Raw genomic sequence first — 24,528 nt, 5'->3', positions numbered from 1 at the left:
CGGGTGTGTTCCTTGGTCGGATCTGCGGGTAACTGTCTGTAGTGTTCCTGGTTGTTGAGTTGTCAGTACACTTCTTTGCAGTAGTCCGTTCTGTTCAGTATAAGGTGGCCCCTCCTTTGTCTGCTGGTTTGATTACATTGTTGCGGTTGGACTTGAGAGTGCAGATGGTGTTGCGTTGTGCTTGGGTGACGTTCGGGGCTGTCTTGTGAATGCGACTGATGAATCTGGCACTGACGCAACTCCTGACGGCTTGAGCATACATGCCGAGTCTAGGGCAGCGGTCTTCCGCTGGGATCCAATTCGACTCTTTCCTCTTCGGTTGCCGCACCGCAGATCTCTCGGTCTGCTGTTCCAGTCTAATGTATGCTGCTTCTGCTGTTTGGCAGGAAAAGTAGACCTGGAAAAGTTGGAACCTCATTTTTAGATATGCCTGTTGCTGCTCCTGGTGGGCCGTCCTGCACTTCTCACTGAACCAGAGCTGGTCCCTTGCTTAACGGTAATGGTAGATGGAGAGATATGCTGGGCTATGAACGAGGACCCTGCACCGCCAACGGCACCCTCCTGCACAGCCACCCGGGGACTGGCAGTCCTTCTGGGGCAGGCTGAGCGGGGACACGGCTGTCATGCTGTATCGGGATGGTTACATCAGCACCCGGGGAGACCCTGAATCAAAGAATGTTACAAAACCGAAGGACGCCATTCAGCTGAAAGAGATCAGAGAGCTGCTTGAGCATTTCTCCAAACAATACCGAGCCAAGGAGACCAACGACAAGGGAATCGGACCAGCTCTTTCTCTTCCTGACTGACATCGGGCACAAAAAAAACAACTGGCTGCAGCTGGATTTTTTTTAAATTTCCCCAGATGGCGCCAGAAAATGGGCCCTTTCTGCAGATCCCCTTCCTACATCTTTTATAACCGTAATGTATGTTCTACGATTATTAATTATTATAGCATGTTCTATGTATTCATGTCTGGAGCAATCTGCCAGGACTGTACAGAGAAGAACACTTTTCACTCGGTACACATGACAATAAATAAATCAAATCAAACGGCTGAATACTGTGCTGCTGCTTTTGAGGCCCAAAGCAACTCATTACTGTCCAGTTTGAGCGACTAGATTTATTCTGAATCTATTTATTTTATTTTTTTGAAGCCTTTTTATTGGCATTTTCCAGTTTTTCAGAGTAACAGCTCAAGTGTGTCTGATATTTACAAATAAAGTCATTTCTTATTCACAGATTTTTACATGTGGTTTCCCCCGTCTGTCACCCCCCCCCCCCCCCCCCCGCCCCCCCCGCCCTCCTTCCTTTGTTGGTGGCTTAGTATCTCTCTTAGGGATGCCTTCTGCCTTAGGCGCCACACACTGCGTTCCGTTTCTTTCTGTTGGGGTCTTTCGTTTTTTGTCATTGGTGGAGGAGGGGGGCTGCGTGGCCCCTCCCCTGTCCTCCTTTTACCCCCTGATTCCACTGTGTCCCCCTTGGGTTCCCTTTACGCCTTCCCCTCCTCCGTCTTTTTCTCAAGTGTGTCTTCCCTTGTCTGCCTCCCTCCTTTACCCCCTTCTCTTTCCCTAGTCGCTTTTGGCCTCGAACATGTTTTGGAACAGGCTGATGAATGGCCCCCACGCTTTGTGAAAGCCCTCGTCCGACCCTCGGATGGTGTACTTGATCTTCTCCAGGTGGAGGAATTCCGAGAGGTCTGCCAGCCAGTCTGCAGCTGTGGTTGGTGCTGATTGCCAGCCGAGCAGGATTCTCCGGCATCCAATTAGGGAAACCAACAGCTAGGGCGTTCCCCCACCTCCCCATATGAAGTTCTGGCTGGTCCAATACCCTAAAGACTGCCACTCTTGGGCACAGCTCCACCCTCACCCCCGCTATCCAGTAACCAAATGTAAATGTTCCCAGTTTCCCCCCTCCTTGCTGTCCGTATTTATTAGTTCCTCCAGTAGTGTGTCTCTTGGAACCCTGGGGTATCTTGCCATCTCCTTACGCAGAGTGTTTAATTTGGAGGTGTCTGAGTTCCTGTCCTGTTGGCAGGACCAGGTCCTCTGTCAGTTGGTCAAAGGTCGCGGGTCTGTCTCCTATGTAAAAGTCTCTTGACCACACGCGTTCCCCCAGTCCTGTCGCTATTTTCTGAAAAATGCCGTCAAGCATGGCTGGTGGGAATCTGTGGTTTCCGCAGGTGATTATCATAGCATTTACAGTGCAGAAGGAGGCCATTCGGCCCATTGAGTCTGCACCGGCTCTTGGAAAGAGCACCCTACCCAAGGTCAACACCTCCACCCTATCCCCATAACCAAGTAACCCTACCCAACATTAAGAGCAATTTTGGACACTAAGGGCAATTTATCATGGCCAATCCACCTAACCTGCACATCTTTGGACTGTGGGAGGAAACCGGAGCACCCGGAGGAAACCCACGCAGACACGGGGAGGATCTGCAGACTCCGCACAGTGACCCAAGCCGGAATCGAACCTGGGACCCTGGAGCTGTGAAGCAATTGTGCTACCCACAATGCTACCGTGCTGCCCACAGTGGAATCAGGGGATAAAAGGTGGGGGCCATGGGGGTCATAAATTTATCTATTTATCACTGTAGTATTGCCACACATGATGGAGGGCATGCCTAATGTGAAGACGGGACCTTGCCTTCACAAGGACTATATGTTGGTCACCCTTACCAAGATTGTCATGGACAGAAACATCTGCAACAGGTTGAATGGTGAGGGCAAGTCCTAATAGGTTATTTCATTTTGTTTTTCTCACCAAATGACATCGACCCAGTTCAGCAAAAATGTCCTTCCCAAACTCGGCTGGTTGTGAAGCTATTGAGCCACACTTGATGATGGACATTGAAGTTCCCACCCAGAGTACATTCGGTGTCATTATGGATTGGATTGGATTTGTTTATTGTCACGTGGACAGAGGTACAGTGAAAAGTATTTTTCTGCGAGCAGCTCAGACAGATCATTCCATACATGAAAAAAAAATAGGGCATACATAAATACTCAATGTAAATACATAGACATAGGCATTGGGTGAAGCATACAGGAGTGCTGTACTGCTCAGTAGCGAAGATGTGTGAAGAGATCAGTTCAGTCCATAAGAGGGTCATTTAGGACTCTGGTAACAGCAGGGAAGATGCTTTTTTTGAATCCGTTTGTGCGTGTTCTCAGAGTTTTCTATCTCCTGTCCGATGGAAGATGTTGGAAGAATGAGTAAGATGGGTGGGAGGGTCTTTAATTATGCTGCCCATTTTCCCAAGGCAGCGGGAGGTGTATCACCCTCAGTGCTTCCTCTATTTGGTGTTTAAAGTGGAGAAGTACTAATTCATCAGCCAAGGGGTGGTGGTGTTGGTTGGTAATCAGCAGGAGGTTTCCTTGTCTATATCTGATGCTTTGATGACAATGTTGAGCACTCCCAGGACAACTTCTACCTGATCGTATATCAGTGCGACACCCCGTCTGCTGGGTCTGTCTTGCCGGTGGGACAGGACATACCCAGGAATGATGATGGTGGTGTCTGGTATATTGGTGTAAGGTTGATTCCATGAGTATGACTATGTCTGGCCTTGATTAGTCTGTGTACAGCTCGCCAACCGGCAAGATGTTAGTAAGGAGGATTTGCAGGATTGGGAGCGCCTTATCATTTCCGGCTCCTAACAGGTAGCCTGTTGTTTCCATTCCTTTTAGACTTTATAGCGGGTTGTGCCAACTCTGCTGTTTCATTTCAGAGGGCAGTTAAGAACTACAGAATTCCTGCAGTGCAGAAGGAGACCATTAGTCCCTCTGAAAGAGCACGCTACCTAGGTGCACTCCGCCGCTCTATCCCCGTAATCCCATAACCCAACCTAAGCTGCACATCTCTGGACACCAAGGGCAACACTGTCTGTGCGGAGTCTGCACATCCTCCCCGTGTGTGCGTGGGGTTTCCTCCGGGTGCTCCGGTTTCCTCCCACAGTCCAAAGATGTGCAGGTTAGGTGGATTGGCCGTGATAAATTGCCCTTCGTATTGGGTGGGGTTACTGGGTTATGGGGATAGGATGGAGGTGTTGACCTTGGGTTGGGTGCTCTTTCCAAGAGCCGGTGCAGACTCGATGGGCCGAATGGTCTCCTTCTGCACTGTAAATTCTATGATTAAAAAAAATTTAGCATGGCTAATCCACCACATCTTTGGTCTGTGGGAGAAAACCAAAGCACCCGGAGGAAACCCACGCAGACATGGGGAGGAAGTGCAAACTCCCCACAGACAGCCACCCAAGGCCGGAACTGTACCCAGGCCTCTGGTGCTGTGAGGCAGCAGTGCTAACCACTGTGCCACCGTGCCATCCCACATTGCTATGGGCCTGGAGTCACATGCAGGCCAGAACAGGTAAGGATGGCAGATTTCCTTCCTGAAAGGGCACTAGTGAACAGAGACTAATATTCATTTACAGATTTTTATTTATTTTCTTGTAATTTAATTTAAATTCCAACAGCTACCGTGGTGGGATTTGAATGCTTGTCCCCAGCGCATTAGCCTGGACCTCTGAACTATCCAGTGACATTCCTTTTACTCCATTGTGTCCCCTGCTATGAATGAAATATCTGTTCCTTACAGTGCCACTGTAAAATTGCAGTTTTAACTGACAAGTCTTGCAAGAAAGAATAAGAATAGAGAAAACAAGAAGCAATATCCCCTGATAGTTCAACAAGTGCATCAACTCTTACACGCTAGAAAGCCTCCACCTTAACCCCTAGTCAATTTAACTGATCTTAGCTGAGATCGCAGTACATGGGAGGGGAAGAAAATCGTCAAGTTTGTCGTTCTTGATCACAATTCATTGAGCGCTATTCAGAGTACACGTGTGCACATAGGTCATGGATAAGATCCATTAGTTATGACTATTTCCATCACTAAACACCCAGTCAAAGCTCACTATCAAAATGCAAATGTGAATAATCCTAAGAGATAGGATTTATCATCATCTGGAAAGGAATAATTTGATTGGAGATAGTCAACACGGCTTTGTGAAGGGTAGGTCGTGCCTCACAATCCTTATTGAGTTCTTTGAGAAGGTGACCAAACAGTGGACGAGGATAAAGCAGTTGATGTGGTGTATATGGATTTCAGTAAAGCGTTTGATAAGGTTCCCCATGGTAGGCTATTGCAAAAAATACGGAGGAATGGGATTGCGGGTGATTTAGCAGTTTGGATCAGAAATTGGCTAGCTGTAAGAAGACAGAGGGTGGTGGTTGATGGGAAATGTTCAGCCTGGAGTTCAGTTACTAGTGGTGTACCACAAGGATCTGTTTTGGGGCCACTGCTGTTTGTTATTTTTATAAGTGACTCGGAGGACGGCGTAGAAGGATGGGTGAGTAAATTTGCGGATGACACTAAAGTCGGTAGAGCTTTGGACAGTGCGGAAGGATGTTGCAGGTTACAGAGGGACATAGGTAAGCTGCAGAGCTGGGCTGAGAAGTGGCAAATGGAGTTTAATACAGAAAAGTGTGAGGTGATTCATTTTGGAAGGAGTAACAGGAATACAGAGCACTGGGCTAATGGTAAGATTCTTGGTAGTGTGGATGAGCAGAGAGATCTCAGTGTCCATGTACATAGATCCCTGAAAGTTGCCACCCAGGTTGATAGGGTTGTTAAGAAGGCGTACGTGGTGTTAGTTTTTCTTGGTAGAGGGATTGAGTTTCGGAGCCATGAGGTCATGTTGCAGCTGTACAAAACTCAGGTGCGGCCGCATTTGGAGTATTGCGTGCAGTTCTGGTCGCCGCATTATAGGAAGGATGTGGAAGCATTGGAAAGGGTGCAGAGGAGATTTACCAGGATGTTGCCTGGAATGGAGGGAAGATCTTCTGAGGAAAGGCTGAGGGACTTGAGGCTGTTTTCGTTAGAGAGAAGAAGGTTAAGAGGTGACTTAATAGAGGCATACAAGATGATCAGAGGATTAGATAGGGTGGACAGTGAGAGCCTTTTTCCTTGGATGGTGATGGCAAGCACGAGGGTACATAGCTTTAAATTGAGGGGAGATAGATATAGCACAGATGACAGAGGTAGGTTCTTTACTCAGAGAGTAGTAGGGGCATGGAATGCCGTGCCTGCAACAGTAGTGGACTCGCCAATATTAAGAGCATTTAAATGGTCATTGGATAAACATATAGATGATAATGGAATAATGTAGATGGGCTTTAGAGTGGTTTCACAGGTCGGCGCAACATCGAGGGCCGAAGGGCCTGTACTGCGCTGTAATGTTCTAATTCCAATTCTAATCACACCCATCCCCCTCCTCCCCGAACACACCCTTGGAAGCAATTTAGAGAAGATTTTGTGTACTACAAGTTGGAATGGGAAGGTTGTCTTATGAGGAAAGATTGAACGAGCTAGGCTTGTATCTGCTGGAGTTTAGAAGAGGAAGAGGTGGTTTGATTGAAACATAACATCCTGGGAGATCTTTACAGGTGGATGTGGAAAGGATGTTTCCACTTGTGGGAAAATCTAGAACTAGGGGTGACTGTTTAAAAATGAGGGGTTGCCAATTTCAGAGTGAGATGGGGACATTCTTCCCTCAGACAGTAATGAGTCTTTGAAGCTCCTCAAAAGATGCTGGAAGCAGAGTACTTGAACATTTTTAAGGCACAGCTGGATAGATCTTGATAAATAAGGGGGCAAAATGTTTTCGTGGGTAGGTGGGAATGTGCAGTTGAGGTTACAAAGATAAGCCATGATCTTATTGAATGGCGGGGCAAGTTCCAGGCGTCAAATGGCCTATTCCTGCTCCTACTGTTTGTATGTTCCTTCCACACTCCTTCCCCCCCGCCCCCCCCCCCCCCCCCACACTCATTCCCCTCTATGCTCCTCCCATCATACTGCCATCCTGACCTGGTCTGGTCTGCACGTGACTACAGACCCACATAAGTTGATTCTTATCTCTCCTCTGAAATGAACCCATAGAGTTGTAACAACCCGATCCAATGGGGTTGATTCTTAACTACCCTCTGAAGTGGCCGAGCAACACACGCCCTTCAAGACATATTGGGGAGGACAACAAATGCTGACCCAGCCAGCGACGCCCAATTCCCACAAAAGAATAAACAGAAGAAAGAAAGTACTGGAATCTCAATGGAATCAAAATATGAGCTCATCATTAAAGACAAGCCAAGTAAGGGCAGCACGGTGGCACAGTGGGTTAGCCCTGCTGCCTCACGGCGCCGAGGTCCCAGGTTCGATCCCGGCTCTGGGTCACTGTCCGTGTGGAGTTTGCACATTCTCCCCGTGTTTTCAGGGTTTCGCCCCCACAACCCAAAGATGTGCCACGCTAAATTGCCCCTAAATGTGAAAAAATGAATTGGACACTCTAAATTTTAAAAAAATGTAAAACATTTTTTAAAAAAGACAATCCAAGTAAACTCAATCTATTAATGGCTCTGATAGTTAATTTAGCTGAAAAAAGGCTTCTTAGTTTAAAAGGACAGTGAAAACTATTGCCAATGTTGTGGAAATTCAGGTCAAGCACGGCACTCATGTTAAATCTGCACAGAAATCACATAAATTGTTCATGAAAGGGTGAATTCCATTGTACAAATGGGATTTGACAGTTTTACAATATAGCCTTAGTCCAGCAGGTCACTGGAGACGACACATGGCCTCATCTGTTCCCTTATGTGCAGACCTCAGCTTTCAGCAACCCACACACGTTTCACCAGGTCAAGTACCAAGTTATATAAACCTCCATCAGGGAAAAAGAGAATCAAATTTAAGTTTTCATGACCCACGGCGCAGCATCAATTTTTCTGTGCCGAGATGGAAGCAAAGTGAAATTCCCAAAAGTTTCATACAAACATTGAGACATTGTTTTAAAAAAACAACCACAGCTTGAAGTACGCATTCACTTGGAATGATCAATCAGTCCCGGTCAAATTTACCTCTGAATCTCTGCGATTGTAACAATCAAGTGGCTCAGTTGTACCTCTAAATGAGTCTGAATCTGAGCAAGCTGCATAATTATTACCACGTTGAGACACAAAACAAGATTCACCAGTTTCTGGCACCAGAAAGTTCAGAAAATGTATTTTTTGCTGACTTCATACAGCTGCAAAGGAAAAGCAATGAACGATCAACTTCACTGCCTGGGTGTGAAGCATCATGTGGGCTATGTGCAAAGAGGAAAATCAGGCAGGGAGATTTTGATGCCCTAATCCCCAATAAAACCATTAATCACTCATACCCTGACTGTTCCTCTGGTACAGCTCTCATCTCCACTCCCTTAAGTTCAAGAGACGCAGATTTGAAAGGATAGGCGGACAACTGGATTAACTATGCACCACCAAATCCGCCCGGACCACTTAAAACGTTATAAGCTCACCCTGGGCACACAAAGGCTCAATTTAGCATCTGTGGTAGGGAAAATGTTAGAAGCTATTATTAAAGAAGTTGCAGCTGGGCACTTGGATAAGCTCAAGGTAATCAGGCTGAGTCTGAGGAATGGAGCAAAAGAGCAAGGTACTAGAAAGGGGATAAGTAGCTATAAGTAGTTAGGCCAAGTTAGGAGTAAAGTCTTACCACAGTAGAATAAGGAGTTAGGTTAGCAGACTTTTAAACATCTCTAGCTTAGGCTGGAGAAAATGGGGGGCAGTCTGTAATTGCCTGTAACTGGGATTTCGCAAAGCATGAAGAGGGGGATGGGCAGCCATTAGGACCGGTTCTTTGTGCAGAGGATGCTGCAGAGGATGCTGGGTGAAAGGGGGGCCCCAGGGTCAGCTTATATGGCCAGGTCAGGGAATGTGTGAGAAAGACCTATGAGAATCTTGTATTTGTCACCGTTACGTTATTTGGTCGTGGGTATGTGAAACTCGATGCTGAATCCATGTGTGTGTGAAACCAGATGCTGTGCTCCCTTTGTCTCACTCGCTCTGGAAGTTTCAAGAGACATGTTGTCTCCTGCCTTTTTATCAGAGTGAGTGGAGCTTGCAAGCTATTTGAATTAAAACAAAGGAATGTTTATAAATCCGACTTAGCCTTTGACTGAGACCAGACTGGGGCCAGGAAGAACTCAATATCGTCAATTCAACACAGTATTGTGAATGGGAAATCGTGTTTAACCAAACTGAATGTCCCACTACTACTCCTTGTCCGTATGTAACATGCAAATTAGGAGGAGTAGGCCGCTCAACCCCTCGGCCTGCTCCACCATTCAATATTACAGCTGATCTGATTGTCGTCTCAACTCCACATTCCCACCGACCCCCAATAATCTTTCTCTCCTTTGTTTATCAATAATCCATCCACCTTTGCCTAAAAATATTCAAAAACTCTGCTTCCACTACTTTTTTGCCCTCTGAGTGAAAATAAAATCTCCTCATCTCTGTCTGAATTGGGCAACCCTTATTTTTAAACGTTCACCCCTTATTCGATTTCTTGCACAAGGGGAAACATCCTTTCTTCATCCACTCTGTCAAGACCCCTCAGGATCTTATATTTTCAATCAAGTTGTCTCTTACTCTTCTAAACTCCAGTGGACACAAGCCTAGCCTGTCCAACCTTTGCTCATAAGCCAACTCACCCATTGCAGGTATTAGTCTGGTAAAGGTTCTCTCAACTGTTTCAAATGTATTTATATCTTCCTTAAATAAGGAGACTAATACTCTGCACAGTACTCCAAATGGTCTCACCAATGCCCTGCTTAACCAAAGCATAACTTCCCTACTTTTGTATTTAATGTAAAAGGGAATGCGAACGTTACCTCCCCACCCCAAGCTCCTTTTTTCTACTGCAAACCATCTTCTTTTCTTTCTTTTTAAAAATAAATTTAGAGTACCCAATTCATTTTTTCCAATTAAGGGGCAATTTAGCGTGGCCAATCAACCTACCAGGCACATCTTTAGGTTATGGGGGTGATATCCATGCAAACACGGGGCGAATGTGCAAACACCACACGGACAGTGACCCAGAGCCGGGATCGAACCTGGGACCTCGACGCCGTGAGGCAGCAGGGCTAACCACTGCGGCACCATTCGGCCCGCAAACCATCTTCTTAATCCCCTCGCCCGTCCCCTCCACTCACACCAAATGAGGAGATCATGGAGTACTTTATCACTAAGATCAAGACAATCCAATCAGCTGCGTCTCCTGAATCTCTCCTTTCCACTAGCACAACTGGCAAAGCTCTTCTCGTCCTCCCCTTCCCCAACCTTGAACTCACATCTTTCTCCCGTTTCTCTCCTATCTCCTCCCCTCATGTCCTCTCTGATCTCACCTTGTCCATGAGACCACCTCCTGTTCCGTCAAGCTTATTCACACTAAACCAATGAGCATCCAATTTCCCTTCCTGATCTACGTGCTAGCCGATATTGTGAACAGTTCTCTCACTTCAGGTGATGTTTCTCTCTCCTTTAAATCTGCTGCCATCACTCTCTCCTCAAAACAAAAGACCCTCTCCCACACCCTTGCAAACTAGCGTCCTATTTCTGACCTCCCTTTCTTCTCCAAAGTCTGTTGTCGCCTCTCAAATCTTTTCCAATCTTTCCCAGAGCTATATTTTTGAATCCCTCCAATCAACTTTCTGCCACGTCACCATACAAAGAGGGTTCCTATCAAAGTCACAAAGATGACTGTGGCAAAAGTAAACTTTTCCTCGTTGTTCTTGATCTGTCTGCAGCTTTGACAAGGCTGACCACACCATCCTTCTCCGATGCCTCTCGTGTCGTCCAGTTGGTTGGTGCTGCTCTCATCTGGTTCCGTTCCTATCTATCTAGTCATAGCCAGAGTATTTCTTTCCGCACCATTACCTTGGTGTCCACTCAGGATCTTGGCCTTCTCATATTTCTCATCCACTTACTGCTTCTTTAGTGCCTCATCATTCAGTGACTTGATCCAACATCAGCAATTTCACAATGGAGGGAAACCATTCAAGTGTGCTGCATGTAAAAGTTTTTAAAATGTTTTTCGTTCCTGGGATGTGGGCGTCGCTGGCTGGGCCAGCATTTGTTGTTGCCCATCCATACTTGGCCTTGAACTAAGTGGCTTGCTAGGCCATTTCTGAGTGGGTCTGGAGTCACATGTAGGCTAGACCGGGTAAGGACAGCAGATTTCCTTCTCTGAAGGACATTAATTTTTACGATAATTGTAGAAACATAAAAAATAGGTGCAGGTGTAGGCCATTCGGCCCTTTGAGTTTGCACCACCATTCAACATGATCATGCAAATTCAGTATCCCACTCCTGCTTTCTCTCCATAACCCTTGATCCCTTTAGCCGCAAGGGCCATGTCCAGTTCCCTCTTAAATATATCCAACACACTGGCCCCAACAGTGGTTTTCTGGTCATCTTTTAATTCCAGATTTTTATTGAATTCAAATTTCACCATCTGCCATCATGGGATTTGAACCTGGTGCTCCAGAACATGCCCCTGGGTCTCTGGATTAGTCAAGTGGCAATACACCACCACCTCACCTATCTTATGCACCTGTCAATTAACACATTACCAAACGCACGTCGGAGAGAAACCATTCGAATGCAAAGATTGTTGAAAGCTCTGTTGTACATCTTGCTGCTTCACCAGACATCTAAGGTTAGTTTCCACATGAATGCTGATGACATCCAGCTCTACCTCACCAACACTTCTCTCAATTCTTTTGCTATTGTTAAATTATTGCTTATCTGATATCCAGTACTGGATGAGAAATTTCCTCCAATTAAATATTGGGAAGACTGAAGTCGTTGTTTTCAGTCCCTACTAGCAGATTCTCTAGCAGCTGACTTCATCCCCCTGCCTGACAACAGTCTGAGATTAAACCGGTCTGTTCGCAATCTTGGTGTCACATCTGATCCCAAGGTGAGCTTCCTACCTCATATTTGGGGCACAGTGGTGCAGTGGTTAGCACTGCTGCCTCACAGCGCCAGGGACCCAGGTTCAATTCTAGCCTTGGGTGGCTGTCTGTGCGGAGTCTGCACGTTCTCCTCGTGCCTGTGTGGGTTTCCTCCGGGTTCCCCAGTTTCCTCCACAGTCCAAAGATGTGCAGATTAGGTGGGGTTACAGGGACAGGGCGGGGGAGTTGGCCCAGGTAGGTTGCTGCTTTTACGGGTGCTTAATTTCGTGAAATAAATTGGAATAGTTGAGTCCGGAGGTAATGAAGGAGTAAATGAGGGGGTTTTTGAAGCAGATGAGCTGACAAAGGAGAGCAGTCGCAGACTGCCGACTTTCAGAGGGTCAGTGCAGACTCGATGGGCCAAATGGTCTCCTTCTACACTGTAGGTATTCTATGGATTTGTACCACCACCAAGACCAACTATCTTCACCTCTATAACATCAGCCGACTCCTTTTTCAGCTCGTCTGCTTCATAACCCTCATTTATTCCTTCATTACCTCGGGACTCAACTGATCCAACACACCCCCAGTCTCCCATATTACACCCTCCGTAAACTTACAGCCATTTGAAATTCTGCTGCCCGTGTCTTAGATTATATCACCCCGTCCCCACTGATCTATATTGGCTCTCGGTCAAGCAACGTCTTGATTTTAAAATTCTCATCCTTCTTTTCAAATCTGTCCATGGTCTCACCTCCTCCCTATCTCCGTAATCTCCTCACCCCTCTGCGCTCTTCTCACTCTGGTCTCTTGTACATCCCCAATTTTAATTGCTCCGCGAGTGGTGGCAGTGTCTCTTTGGCCGAGCTTCTGGTCATCTGGTCTCGTGCCATCCTTTGTTTTATAATGCTCCTGTGAAGTGTCTTGGGTTGTTTCATTTCATTGTAACAATAAAGTTATGGTCGTTGTCGTGCGAGATTACATGTCCATACAGTGCTGGAGAGCACCCAATTCATTATGGAAAAGGAAGGTTTCATCAGCTACTTTTCCTGGAAAGTTTACATAACATTTGAAGGATGGCACAGTAGCACAGTGGTTAGCACAGTTGCTTCACTGCTCCAGTGTCCTAGGTTCGATTTCCGGCTTGGGTCACTGTCCTTGCGGAGTCTGCACGTTCTCCCCATGTCTGCGGGGGTTTTCCTCCGAGTGCTCCGGTTTCCTCCCCCAGTCCAAAGATGTGCAGGTTAGGTGGATTGGCCACGCTAAATTCCCCGTTAGTGTCCAAAAAGGCTAGGTGGGGTTACTAGGTTACGGAGCTAGGGCGGAGGTATGGGCTTAGGTAGGGTGCTCTTTCCAAGGGCCGGTGCAGACTCGATGGGCCGAATGGCCTTCTTCTGCACTGTAAATTCTATGATTCTATGATCAACAGACACAGGTTTAAATTTACTGATATTTATACTTGCTCTGCCACTCAGAAACAGAGATGAGCCAAGTCGGAATACGTACTTTAATTGCTTTTTATTTCTCCAATTCTACTTTTCTTTAAAAAAAAAGCACTGAGTGCACCTGCCATACAAGAGGTACTGTTATAAATGAAGGGAACGGAAAACAGCAGAGAAATGGAAGGTATAAGCCCCACCACAGACCAAGTAGGGTAATCTACTTCTGAAACATCCAAACCTTTTGTCACAGTGATCATGTCATAGGAAGGCCGGTGGGCCACGGTAAAAAGCAAAATTCATCATTGCATATGTATCACCCTGAGCAGTAAAAAGGCACTGCTACCGATCAGCTATTCTAAATTTTAAAACATTCCGATTTAATTAAATACACACAGAAGACTCCCCCCTCCCCGCAAGCTAAGCCAGAAGCATACATTTATTTCACAAAATTAAGCATACAGAAAAGTTTTTGCCTGAGCTAAATTAGACACGTTAAAAATTAATGTTAGGTAATTAAACAGGCGTAAAATTATTCTCTCTCCCACGTTATCCCTCCCCCACCTCTGTCGGCTGCCTGACACCTTCTCCCCCCCACCCATATTAGAAATTTGCCGTTTGAATTCACCAATGAGGCAGTGGTGCTGAGAATTGACCAGTGACACCCAGATTCAAGCATGTGCTCCAGCCAACATTAATAAAAACTCAAACTTGAAATAGAGTAAACAATAATGTTGCAGCACGACAGATCTGTCATCCACAGCAGCGACAGCATAATTCCTCACAGGACTGTTGTCTTCGTCAAATGGAGGCTGCCAGGATTATAACATCAGTAACTTGGGAGACACAACCTTTTAATTCTCTTTGAATCATTTCATGCCAGTACAGAACCGCCAGTTGAATCTTTTTACCAAACAGATGCAGTGACACCACATGTGGACAAACGCAGTGTTGGAAAATGGAAGTGTGAACATTCATGAATCAGCGCAGAAGGTCCTGAGAATTGTCATCTTCCGGAAGAGATGTTTGACTGCATTTTACAGGCCACCCTGGGACAGTAAAGCAGGCGGGTGGACCAATAAAATAGGGCGTTGTGCCATAAAGCCCATTTATAGGCCTCATCCCATCACCGCCTAGCTTTAACAGTGGGACAGGCCTGTGCCCATGTGCAGCCAGGCAGGTTTGAGCCTGCGAGCAAGCAGCAAGTCAAAGGGTAAAGGGAGTCCTCCCTTTCAGGCACCTTCTGCCAGGTGGAGGTTCCCACCACTCCCACTGTTTTCCCTCCTCAAGTGCACCCTTCAAGCCCCCAGCCCTGTCCAACATACATCCCCAGCCCCTCACCAGGGCCTGCCAGCCAGGCAAAATCCCATACTTACCTGAAGGTCCAGGCCCATCACGAGGCAGAGCACGAGGCAGATCTTCCTCATGCAGAGCGGCTGAAGTCTCACCTCATAACAATTAAAATCCCGTTGGCCAAAACATTGAAGTGGGGCGAGCCGGCCAAGCAGAGGTGGGCTCGCCCGCCAAATGTGCGCTGGAGTGAGTTGAGCCCACCCTCAGCATATAATCTAGTCCCATTAAACCAATGCCTGCCATCTCGGATGGATAAAAATACTCACAGTGCTCAGAAGACAAAGCTGTACACAGAGTAATTCTCCCTCAATCAACACCATCAGAACAGTTTGGCTATTCATTCGCCTGCTGTATGTGGGACCTCGCTGTTCACGAATTGTGTGCATGATCTGTCTACATAAACAACAGCGGCTACCCTCAAAAATTATTCTTTATTCTTCCCAAATATAATTTGGGGTGTTATAAAGGCATGGATATAAAGCACTGCAAAAACATACCTCTTTCTTTACTTCTTTTCAACTTCAGTTATTCTCACTCAAGATTAACAGGAATATGTTTTGTTCCGCTTGAACAATTAGATGCCTGCCAATGTATTGCCTCTTTGACAAAAGAGGTGCATGGGTGCAAGAACCTTCCTGGACGCCTGTCAAGGCCCGCACCATCACAATTCTGGATCAAAATACTGGAGTTTCCTCTCTAACAGCATCGCGGGTGGGCCTACAATACATGGACTGCAGCGGTTCTAGAAGGCAGCTCACCACCACCTTCTTGAGGGCAATTACGGAAAGGCAACAAATGCTGGCCGCGGCAGCGAAGCCCACGCCCTTGAATGAATAATAAATTTAAAATTCCAATGTCCAAACAAGTCAATTCTCTCCAGGTGACTGTCGTGACTGTAGCACTCTCGCCTCTGAGTCAGATGGTTGCGGGTGAAGCCCCCACCAGAATTTAAGCACAAATTATGAATCTGACACGCAGTGCAGTACTGAGGTATTGCTGCCATATTTCAGTTAAGATATTAAATCAATTTGCTGACCTCATTACAGCTTTGATCGTGGATATTGGGGCTGAATGTCAGAACTGTGGTGAGACACAAGTGAGTGGCCTCGGCAATGTCTGAGGCCCAACATGCTAATTCCTCAGCTAATAAAGCTGTCCATACCCATCTGCAGCAAGACCTGGACAGTAGCTAGGCTTGAGCGAATGGGCAACATGCTGGTTAGCTACAAATTTACTACCCAGCAATGACCATAACCAACAAGAGGGAGTCAAATCTCCACCTCTTGACATTCAATGACACTACCATCACTCACCATCAACATCCTTGTGGTCACCACTGGCCAAAAACTCAACTTGACCAGCTACCTAAATGCCGTAGCTACTAAAAAAGCAAGATGCTGATGATTTCTCTCCTGAAACTCCAAAGCGTTTAGGTAATCTACAAGGCTGAAGGCAGGATTGTAATGGAATACTCTCCACTTCCCCAAATGGGTGCAGCTGCTGCGTTCAACGCCATCCAGGAAAAAGCAGACCACTAGCAGTATCTCATCCACCACCTCAAACATTCACTCACTCCAACCACTAGTGCAGTGTCTGCAGTGTGTATTATCTACAAGAGGCACTGCAACAACTCGCCAAGGTGCCTTCAACTTCACTTTCCAAACCCTCAATCTCCATCTGGCAGATCAAGAGCAACAGGCGTATGCAAACATCATCACCTGTAAGTTGCCCTCCAAGTCACATACACCCTGACATATCACACCGTTCCTTCATTGCCACTGCATCATAATACTGAAACTCGCCAATAGCATTGTGGGAGTATCTGTGACACATGTAGTCGTTCAAGACAGCAGCTTCACAGAGCAACGGATGTCAGTGATGCCTACATCCCAAGTATGATTTTTACACACTTGGGTGTCCTGGGGCTGGCATGGACAAGATGGGCTGAAAGGCCTCCTTCTGTGCTGTAACTTTTCTGTGATTCTGTGAGTAGTTCATTCAATAACATGAACCTATTGTTCACTGTGCATCCACTCTTTTTCTACAGCAGACTGAACTCCAGAGTCACTCTGCTCATGATTTAGCACACGCTAGCCTTGTGCTAAGCAATATTACAAAACATATTATGGCAGCAAGCTTTGTGCAACACAATGGGGCCAATTTGTTTCACTAATAAGCCGCAACAACAGCGTGGTCCACAGGATTGCTTACCCCACTTTTAGCAGTCATTTATTTTCAAGCTCTATTAAAATCCAACAAAAATATCGAAAAACACTTACATTTTGTTTCTTCCTTTTAAGCAGGGGTGGTATAGTACTTTGACAGCATTGTTTCCTTCACATAATTTGACAGATGACTCTGGTTTCACTGTGCCCTCGCCAACTGCAGTAAAATCGCTATTTGAATCATTGTGTGATCTCACCAGCAGAGTGTCAGAATTCAAAAGCCAGAGCTATAAGAAAGGGATAGCAGATGTAAACAAAACAATGTATGTAATACATCAGAATATAAGCAAGACGCATGAAAATAAAGGACACTGGTTTTAAAAAGACTCGATTATTCAAAAGGCCACCTGCAGCTCACTTCCCACCAATGTCCTGTTAGGATCCCCATAAAGACGGACAACTATAAAAAGGAAGGAATCCCACAACGCCAACGGAAAGAAACCCACTGGATGAAATTTCACTTGTTTTTAAACTTTTACTGTTACCTACCTGCTAAAATCAGCATAATTTAAACATTAATTAATGGCAAAGGACATTTCAAATAAAAGGGCAAACTGCATTAAATAGTCAAGACAACAGATATGCCTCACATAGTTACAAGCACTTGCATTGCTTTGGGCACAAATGTTGCATCACATTGTAATCTCACATTCTTTCCAACTCGGACTTCATTTTGTAGGGTCTCTCACTTCCCATCAACTCATTTCACCTCATGACCGAAAGCTGTAGCAGCAGCCAGAAGCCATGTTCCATCCAAAGTTCTTGGAAACGATTACCATTGACAAGGCACATATCTATAAACCCTATCTCACTCAGGTCATCAGTCCTGATGGCGCTGAATCCCTGGAGACTCCCTTTTCCAACCTCTTTTAAATGGTCAAGCGGGCTCTGGCACCAGATCAACTGTAGCAATATGTGTTTTCCGATCCACAATCCCTCGCTCTTCTTGTCCTCAAACTGTGTAACGCACACAGGCAACAGGGTTGCTGATCTTTATGTAGTGTTGGGTGTTCTGATGTACAGATGAACCAACACGGTTGTATTTGGTACAACGCTGTTTTATTTCAACTTGTTATTTACAGTTCTGTCTTGATACTCTGCACGTGGTGACTCCCTGTGTGTGATGTTAATCAGGTCCTGTCCTTGTCCTGGTCTCCAGATCTACTGGCCACCAGGTGTCGTGTTTCTTCTCTTATACTGTCTCTGTCCTTGTCTATGATTGGCTGTCGTGTTATGTGTGCTGATTTGTCTGTTGGTCTGTCTATCATGATGTGTGTGTTTGAATATCATGACACTTTACTCAGAGACCAGCTTCAACACTAGGATTTGTTCAAAGGCAGCCAAACAAAAAACTGTTCCATTCAGAAGGTGCCGAGCTAACTTTCTCCCTTTGCACAAATTCCCAGTCTTCTGAACTGCCAAACAGACCAAGACCAGCTGAAATCCAATCCCACTGCAATTAGCTTGCTGATAACCCTTTGCTTATTACTGTTCATCACCATGGCAATGCCAGGTCACGTAGTTATTTCTTGGAACTTAACGATGCCTCAATCAGAAAACATATTAACAAACTTTCAAAATACTCCCAGCCCACTTTGTTTTTAAAGGGACATTACACAAAAGAAATACAGGCATTTTCCAACACATGGGTCATCACAGTCTTTAACAGTGACAAATATGTTGGCAAGTAACATTAAAGCATGAATTCAGTTTCAATAGTTTATCATTCACTGACATGTTCTGCTTTCAATCGCTTTGCTGCTGCACATAGACTGAGAGATGCAATCTATCTGGAAATGCATCCATACTATGGGATTATGGAAATGGTTGTATTGTGGTTATAATACTGGACTAATGATCAGGATTCAAATTCCACCTTGGTATCTGGGAAATTTAAATTCAGCTAATCAAGTAAGTCTGGAATAAAAAGCTAGCATCATTCTGAATTCTCCCTTTGTGTACTTGAACAAGCACCCGAATGTGGTGACTAGGGGCTTTTCACAGTGACTTTATTGCAATGATAATGTGAGCCTACTTTTGACAATAAAGATTATTATTATTATTACTACAAGACTGTCGGATGGGTCGCAAAGGTTGGCGGGATGGGTCGTGAAGTCGGCCGGGATGGGTTGAGAAGGTCGGCCGAGATGGATTGTGAAAGTCAGCCGGGGTGGGTCCCGAAGGTCAACCGGTTGGTAAAAGTAGATCACGGGAAAAAAAGTTTGAAAAACACTGGGCGGGATTCTCCGAAATGGAGGCAGAGTGTTCGCGCCGTCGTGCACGCCATTGAGGTTCACGATGGCGCGAAACGGCCCCTATCCCGACCAATTCAGGGCCCGGTAATGGGCTAGGAGCGGCGCCACGTCATTTACACGCGCCAGGCCTTGGAGCCGCGTCAATGCGGCGCCGCATAGATGACACGGCCGGCACCGCATAACTGGCGTAACGCGCGCATGTGTGGTTGCCGTCCTCTCCGGGTCCGCCCCGCAAGAAGATGTCAGACGGATCTTGCGGGGCTGCGGAAGAAAGTAGGTCCTCCTTCAGAGAGGACGGTCCGACGATCGGTGGGCACCGATCGCGGGCCAGACCCCATTTGAGGCCCCCCCGGTGCAGGATCCCCCTCCCCACCCCTGCATGCCGCCCCCCCAGCGTTCCCGCGCTGTTCCTGCCGGCAGCGACCAGGTGTGGACGGCGCCGGGGGGAACCCGCCGTTTTGGGCTGGCCGCTCGGCCCATCCGGGCCTGAGAACAGCAGGGGTGCCGGAGAATCGCCATTTTGGATGTCTTGGTCGATTCTCCGGCCTGCGCCGCGCGGAACTCGACGGGGCCGTTCTCGCCGCTTGGGAGAATCGCGGGAGGGCGTCGGTCCGGCGTCACGGGAAAATTTGGCGACCCAGGCGATTCTCCCAAACGGCGAGTGAGCGGAGAATCGCGCCCACTGTCTTCGATCCAAGTTTGTCAAATGTGATTTAATACTTGTAGTAGAAGATCCTCTGGGCAACAATGATCATAATCATGAATAATTAAATTCCATATTAAGTTTGATAGGATAGTATGAGATTAAGAGAAGGTGTTTAAAACATTGCAAAGAATAGTAGCAAGCCTGAGATATGGGAATGTTTTAGCAACCAGCAACGAGCATCCAAAAAGTTGATAAACTGGTAAAAAATACAGCCTGAGAGTAAACTAGCCAGGAATACAAAAACAGATTGTAAGAACTTGCTCAATTATGTAAACAGGAGGGGGGGGTTGAAGTACACATTGGTCCCTTAGAGACAGGGAGAGGATAAATTATCATGGGAAATAAGAAAATGGCAGGGACGTAGCACAAAATATTTGTTCAGTATTCACAGTGGAAGAGACAAATTACATATCAGAAATAGATGGTAATAAAGGGGCTAATAAGGGTGAGGAAGTTAGGGTAATTAACATAAGCAGGGAAAAAGTATTGGAGGAAATTAAGGGACTAAAAGCTGACAAAACCCGAGGAACTGATGGCCTAAATCCAAAGGTTCCAAAAGAGGTGGATGCAGGTGTAGTGGATATGCTGGTTATGATTTTTCCAATATTTCCTAGATATTAACGCTGTAACAGTGCCTTGGAAGTTACCAAATGTAACTGCTATTCAAGAAAGTAGGGAGAGAGTATAAGTATACTGACACGCAGATTCTCGCAGGGTCTTTCAGCTGGAATTAATTGAAACAAGACAACAAGCCAGTTAGCCTGACATCAGGGCGGGAATCTCCGACCCCCGCCGGGTTGGAGAATCGGGGGCCGGATTCTCCGGCACCGGTTTTCGGGCGTAGGGGGATCACACCACGCCGGTTGGGGGCCGTTGCCAACGGCTCCCCTCGGTAATTCTCCGGGCCCCGATGGGCCAAGCGGCCGCCCGTTTTCGGACAGTCCCGCCAGCGTGAAATGGACATGGCCCCACACAGCGGGACATGGCTGGGAGGCCGTCTAGTGGAGTCCTCAGAGGGGCGCTGGGGGATCTAGCCCCAGGGGTGGCCCCCATGGTGACCTGGCCCACGTTCAGGGGCCCACCAATCTGCAGGCGGGCCTGAGTCGTGGGGGCACTCATTCCTTCCGCGCCGGCCTCTGTAGGGCTCAGCCATGGCCGGCGCGGAGAAGAAACCCCCTGCGCATGCGCCTGAACACGCCAGCAGTTCTGCGCATGCGTGGGACCACGGCGGCCCTTCGCCGCTGGTTGGCTTCCGCCAACCCCTCCGCCACCGGCTTAGCCCCCGGAAGTGCGGAGGATTCCATAACTTCCGGGTGGCCTGACAGCGGAATGGTTCACGCCCTTCTTGGCGTCGGGCTATCGCGCCAAGTGCGGGAGAATCCCGCCCGAGATGTCAGGACAATATTGGAGTTTATTATTATGGATATCTTAATAAAGCACTTAGAAAATCATTATGGGATCATACAAGGTCAAATCAGAAATCACATTTGACAAATTTATTAGGCATTTTAAAGATATAACTAGTAGATGAAGGGGAATCAGTAGATGTGAACATTTGAATTTCCAAAAAGCATTTGATTGGTGTTGTTCAAATGGATGGATAGAAGGAATTGACAGTAATATATTGATTTGATTTTTTGATTTGATTTATTATTGTCACATGTAGGAGTATACAGTGAAAAGTATTGTTTCTTGCATGCTGTACAAACAATGCATTACCATACATAGGGAAGGAAGGAGAGAGTGCAGAATATAATGTTACAGTTATAGCAAGGTGTAGAGAAAAGATCAACTTAATACGAGATAATATATTAGCATAGATGAAGGATTGGTTAACAGATATGAAGCAGAATTGGTAGGTTTTAATTAGTGGAGTGTCACAAGGATCAGTGCTGGGAATTCGGCTATTTACAATCTGTGTTAACTTAGCCAAAGAAGCCAAGAGCAAACTCTGATCCAGCGCATCAGAGTGGGCCTTTTAAGACAGCCTGCCATCTCAACTGGCAGCCCCTGTGCTACTTCTGCACTTCTTCCCAGGCCTGACTCCTGCCCGCAATCCCCCACCGCCACCAGACCATGCACTTTCTCCCAAAGTGTTGGGTCAAGCCAGGAATTTTGCAGACTCCCCCTAGTCACCTCAAGGTTGGATAACACCAGCACGAGTAAGTACTAGCTGCTCCCAAGAGAAGTGACCAAACAGCAGAGTGCCATGTCGTGTGGAGAGGACAGTGATCAAACTACAGTCACACTGATGTAATTAGTTTAGAGTTTGCATCAACATGGGAATTGATCACAACTGGTCTCAAACTTAGAAGGAGACCACAGACAGCCTCCGTGAATGAATCTGTTCTGGGGAGAGGGGGGGGTGCAGGTAAATACAATTCTACGTGAACCCTCAACTAAAACTCAACACAGGACTTGTTGCCAAATGATGCCAGAATTAAGCTGTTTCTCCAGACAAATTCTGACTCGAAAGTAAAACAGTTATTGCTGGAAATGCTCAGCAGGTCTGACAGCATCTATGGTGGGAGAAACAGTGTTAACATATCAAGTCTGTGAACTTATATCAAAATAGCCTGACCTACAGTGTAGCTTCTCACGTTTGCAGTTGGCATGTGAGGAGTTGAAGATCAAACAAGGTCAGAGCATCAGTGAACACCATCAAACGGTTTGTAAAGACCTCCATTCGCTTTTTAAACTCTCCACAAACTTGTCTAAACAGTCAGACATGTGGAGGGAGTGAATCCAAAACTTCAACTCGCTCCACAGATGCTGATTTACCTGCTCTGTATGTCGGCAGCTCCCTCCACTGTTGTTCAGGATTTCTGGTATGAATACTCTTTCAAGAATCTTAATAATCTGGTCTAGACAAAGAACTGTGGCCTCAAGTCTAAATCCTATAAGTATACCAACACACAGATGCTCACGGGGATTTTCAGCTGGAATTAATTGAAGTAAGACAATCCATAACATTCCATACCCACATACGCCAACCATCCACACTTTATGTTGACAGTGTGTTGCACCCTGACACCCATGTTTGTAAGTAAAAATCAGTGGTGAGTTAAACATCCCTTGTGCAGATATTATCCCACAAACTACCCCATGGCTCAATTCTAGCAGCCCTGCTCCACTTCCAAATGTTATCTCGTGCTGTGGATCAAACTCTGCTGGAAACAAAAATGTTGACAGGAGATTGTGTGGAATGAGAACACAAATTTAAATTCCACCAACGTGAATGCAAACCCAATATTAATCTGGTGATTTGTGAGCTAGCAACATAAAAGCCATCAGATGCTTGTTTAAAAAATCCAACCAGTTCATTCAGAGACACCTTCCAGGGACTGCAATTTTTAAAATCACACCGTGCGCAGTTCCCACCCCAGCAGCATTTGAAATCTCAGCCCAGGAAGTTGCTGTTGGTCTCAAAGGAGTAGTGGTGATGAACATTGGCAGCTTCACCATCACTGATGTCGCAAACCCTGGGCCGATATAAGTAATGCGCCCAATGCTGGGCCTCCAAACCAATGTCACCCCTGCACTCAACAGCCCAGGACCACGCTTGTCCTCCCCAGTCTCCCTCAAATTTTCCTTCATCCCTGTCTAAGTACTTCCACCCACCAAGCATCTTCCCACTGGTCTATACAGCAACCAGCTCAATGCGATCAATTCCAGGGGTGATCCAGTGCTCTGCACAATAAAGCCAATTTACTCAAACCACAAGCTTCAGTTTTTCAGCAATTGTTGCTCCATTTAGTTTATTCTCACTTCTCTAATTGGCATTACAATTAGACAGTCTGCTGTTAAAATTAAAAATAATCTCTGAAAGTGAATTTTATTTATAAATCTGTGCAAAAATCTAATTTATTGCGAAGTTGTTGGTGTTACAGAAACTAAGAAAAATCATACATGTGATGTGCCGGTGTAGAAGATATTCCTCCTTTAATCAAACTCTAGGTTTAGCAAGGCAGGCTTGTTTTGCTCCACAGTTTGTGTTGGTGTTTAAATTGACAGATTAAACCGCAATGGATGTAGAAGCTGAATTTATTGCATTAAATTTCGCAATATGACAAGCTGACATTGTAAAGCGTTGCTGTCGTTGATTTATCTAACCCATTGGTGCACATCTCCTTCGACCTCAGAAACCGGAACGTTTGCAGATCAGTATAATGAGGGCTGAACGTACGAGACAACCTATTCACGAGGGGACCGTGTGTAACGCAGCGCTGATTTTTCCTCATTTTTTAATGGGGCAAGTGCCGAGCTTCATCCCCTTGATATTTATCCTAATAGCACAGCCACTATCAAGACCTTAATACCAGTGATTGTTTATACACGGCTTCCCACACATGTCTGCATCATTATTGCACACTATTTTTACAAGCTCTGGTTGAATCTGTGGTGCACAGCCACAGGCTAATCCTGTTAGGTTTTTATTGCATCATTCTACCCAGGCATTTCAAAATATTGGCATAATGAATCCAGGCTTCACACTGAGGTTGAGCAATTCTGTCAAAAGAATATTATCCCAGGAAAAAAAGCCAAGTCAACAATTCCAGGAATAATGGGATAAACCTTAACTCTCAAAAGTGGGACATTTCAGAGGTTAAAATGCAAACAAAATCTGGGACAGTCACCACATCCATCACAAACACACCGACCCACCTTCGGGATAAAGGGCAGACGGGCAATTCGTGCATGAGAAGTGGGTCGGTCGTATAAATGTTATTACAGAGCTGCATGCCTTTATTTTAACAGT

At 46.1% G+C, this 24,528-nt stretch overlaps 1 protein-coding gene across 2 annotated transcripts in view; it reads right to left on the bottom strand.

The window, feature by feature from the left end:
* ube3d (ubiquitin protein ligase E3D) overlaps positions 1-24,528 on the bottom strand; it is a 423,439-nt gene that overhangs the window by 348,270 nt on the left and 50,641 nt on the right. For both annotated transcript variants that reach the window (XR_011940766.1, XM_072499800.1), the window contains exon 8: positions 16,863-17,035. Coding sequence is in view for 1 of the 2 variants with exons in the window: in XM_072499800.1 (XP_072355901.1) it covers positions 16,863-17,035 (173 nt within the window). In the remaining variant the exon portion in view is untranslated. The remainder of the gene's footprint in view (positions 1-16,862; positions 17,036-24,528) is intronic.

Source organism: Scyliorhinus torazame, chromosome 4, assembly GCF_047496885.1.
Source record: "Scyliorhinus torazame isolate Kashiwa2021f chromosome 4, sScyTor2.1, whole genome shotgun sequence".
NCBI lineage: Eukaryota > Metazoa > Chordata > Chondrichthyes > Carcharhiniformes > Scyliorhinidae > Scyliorhinus > Scyliorhinus torazame.
This window is presented reverse-complemented; position numbering and strand designations above follow the sequence as displayed.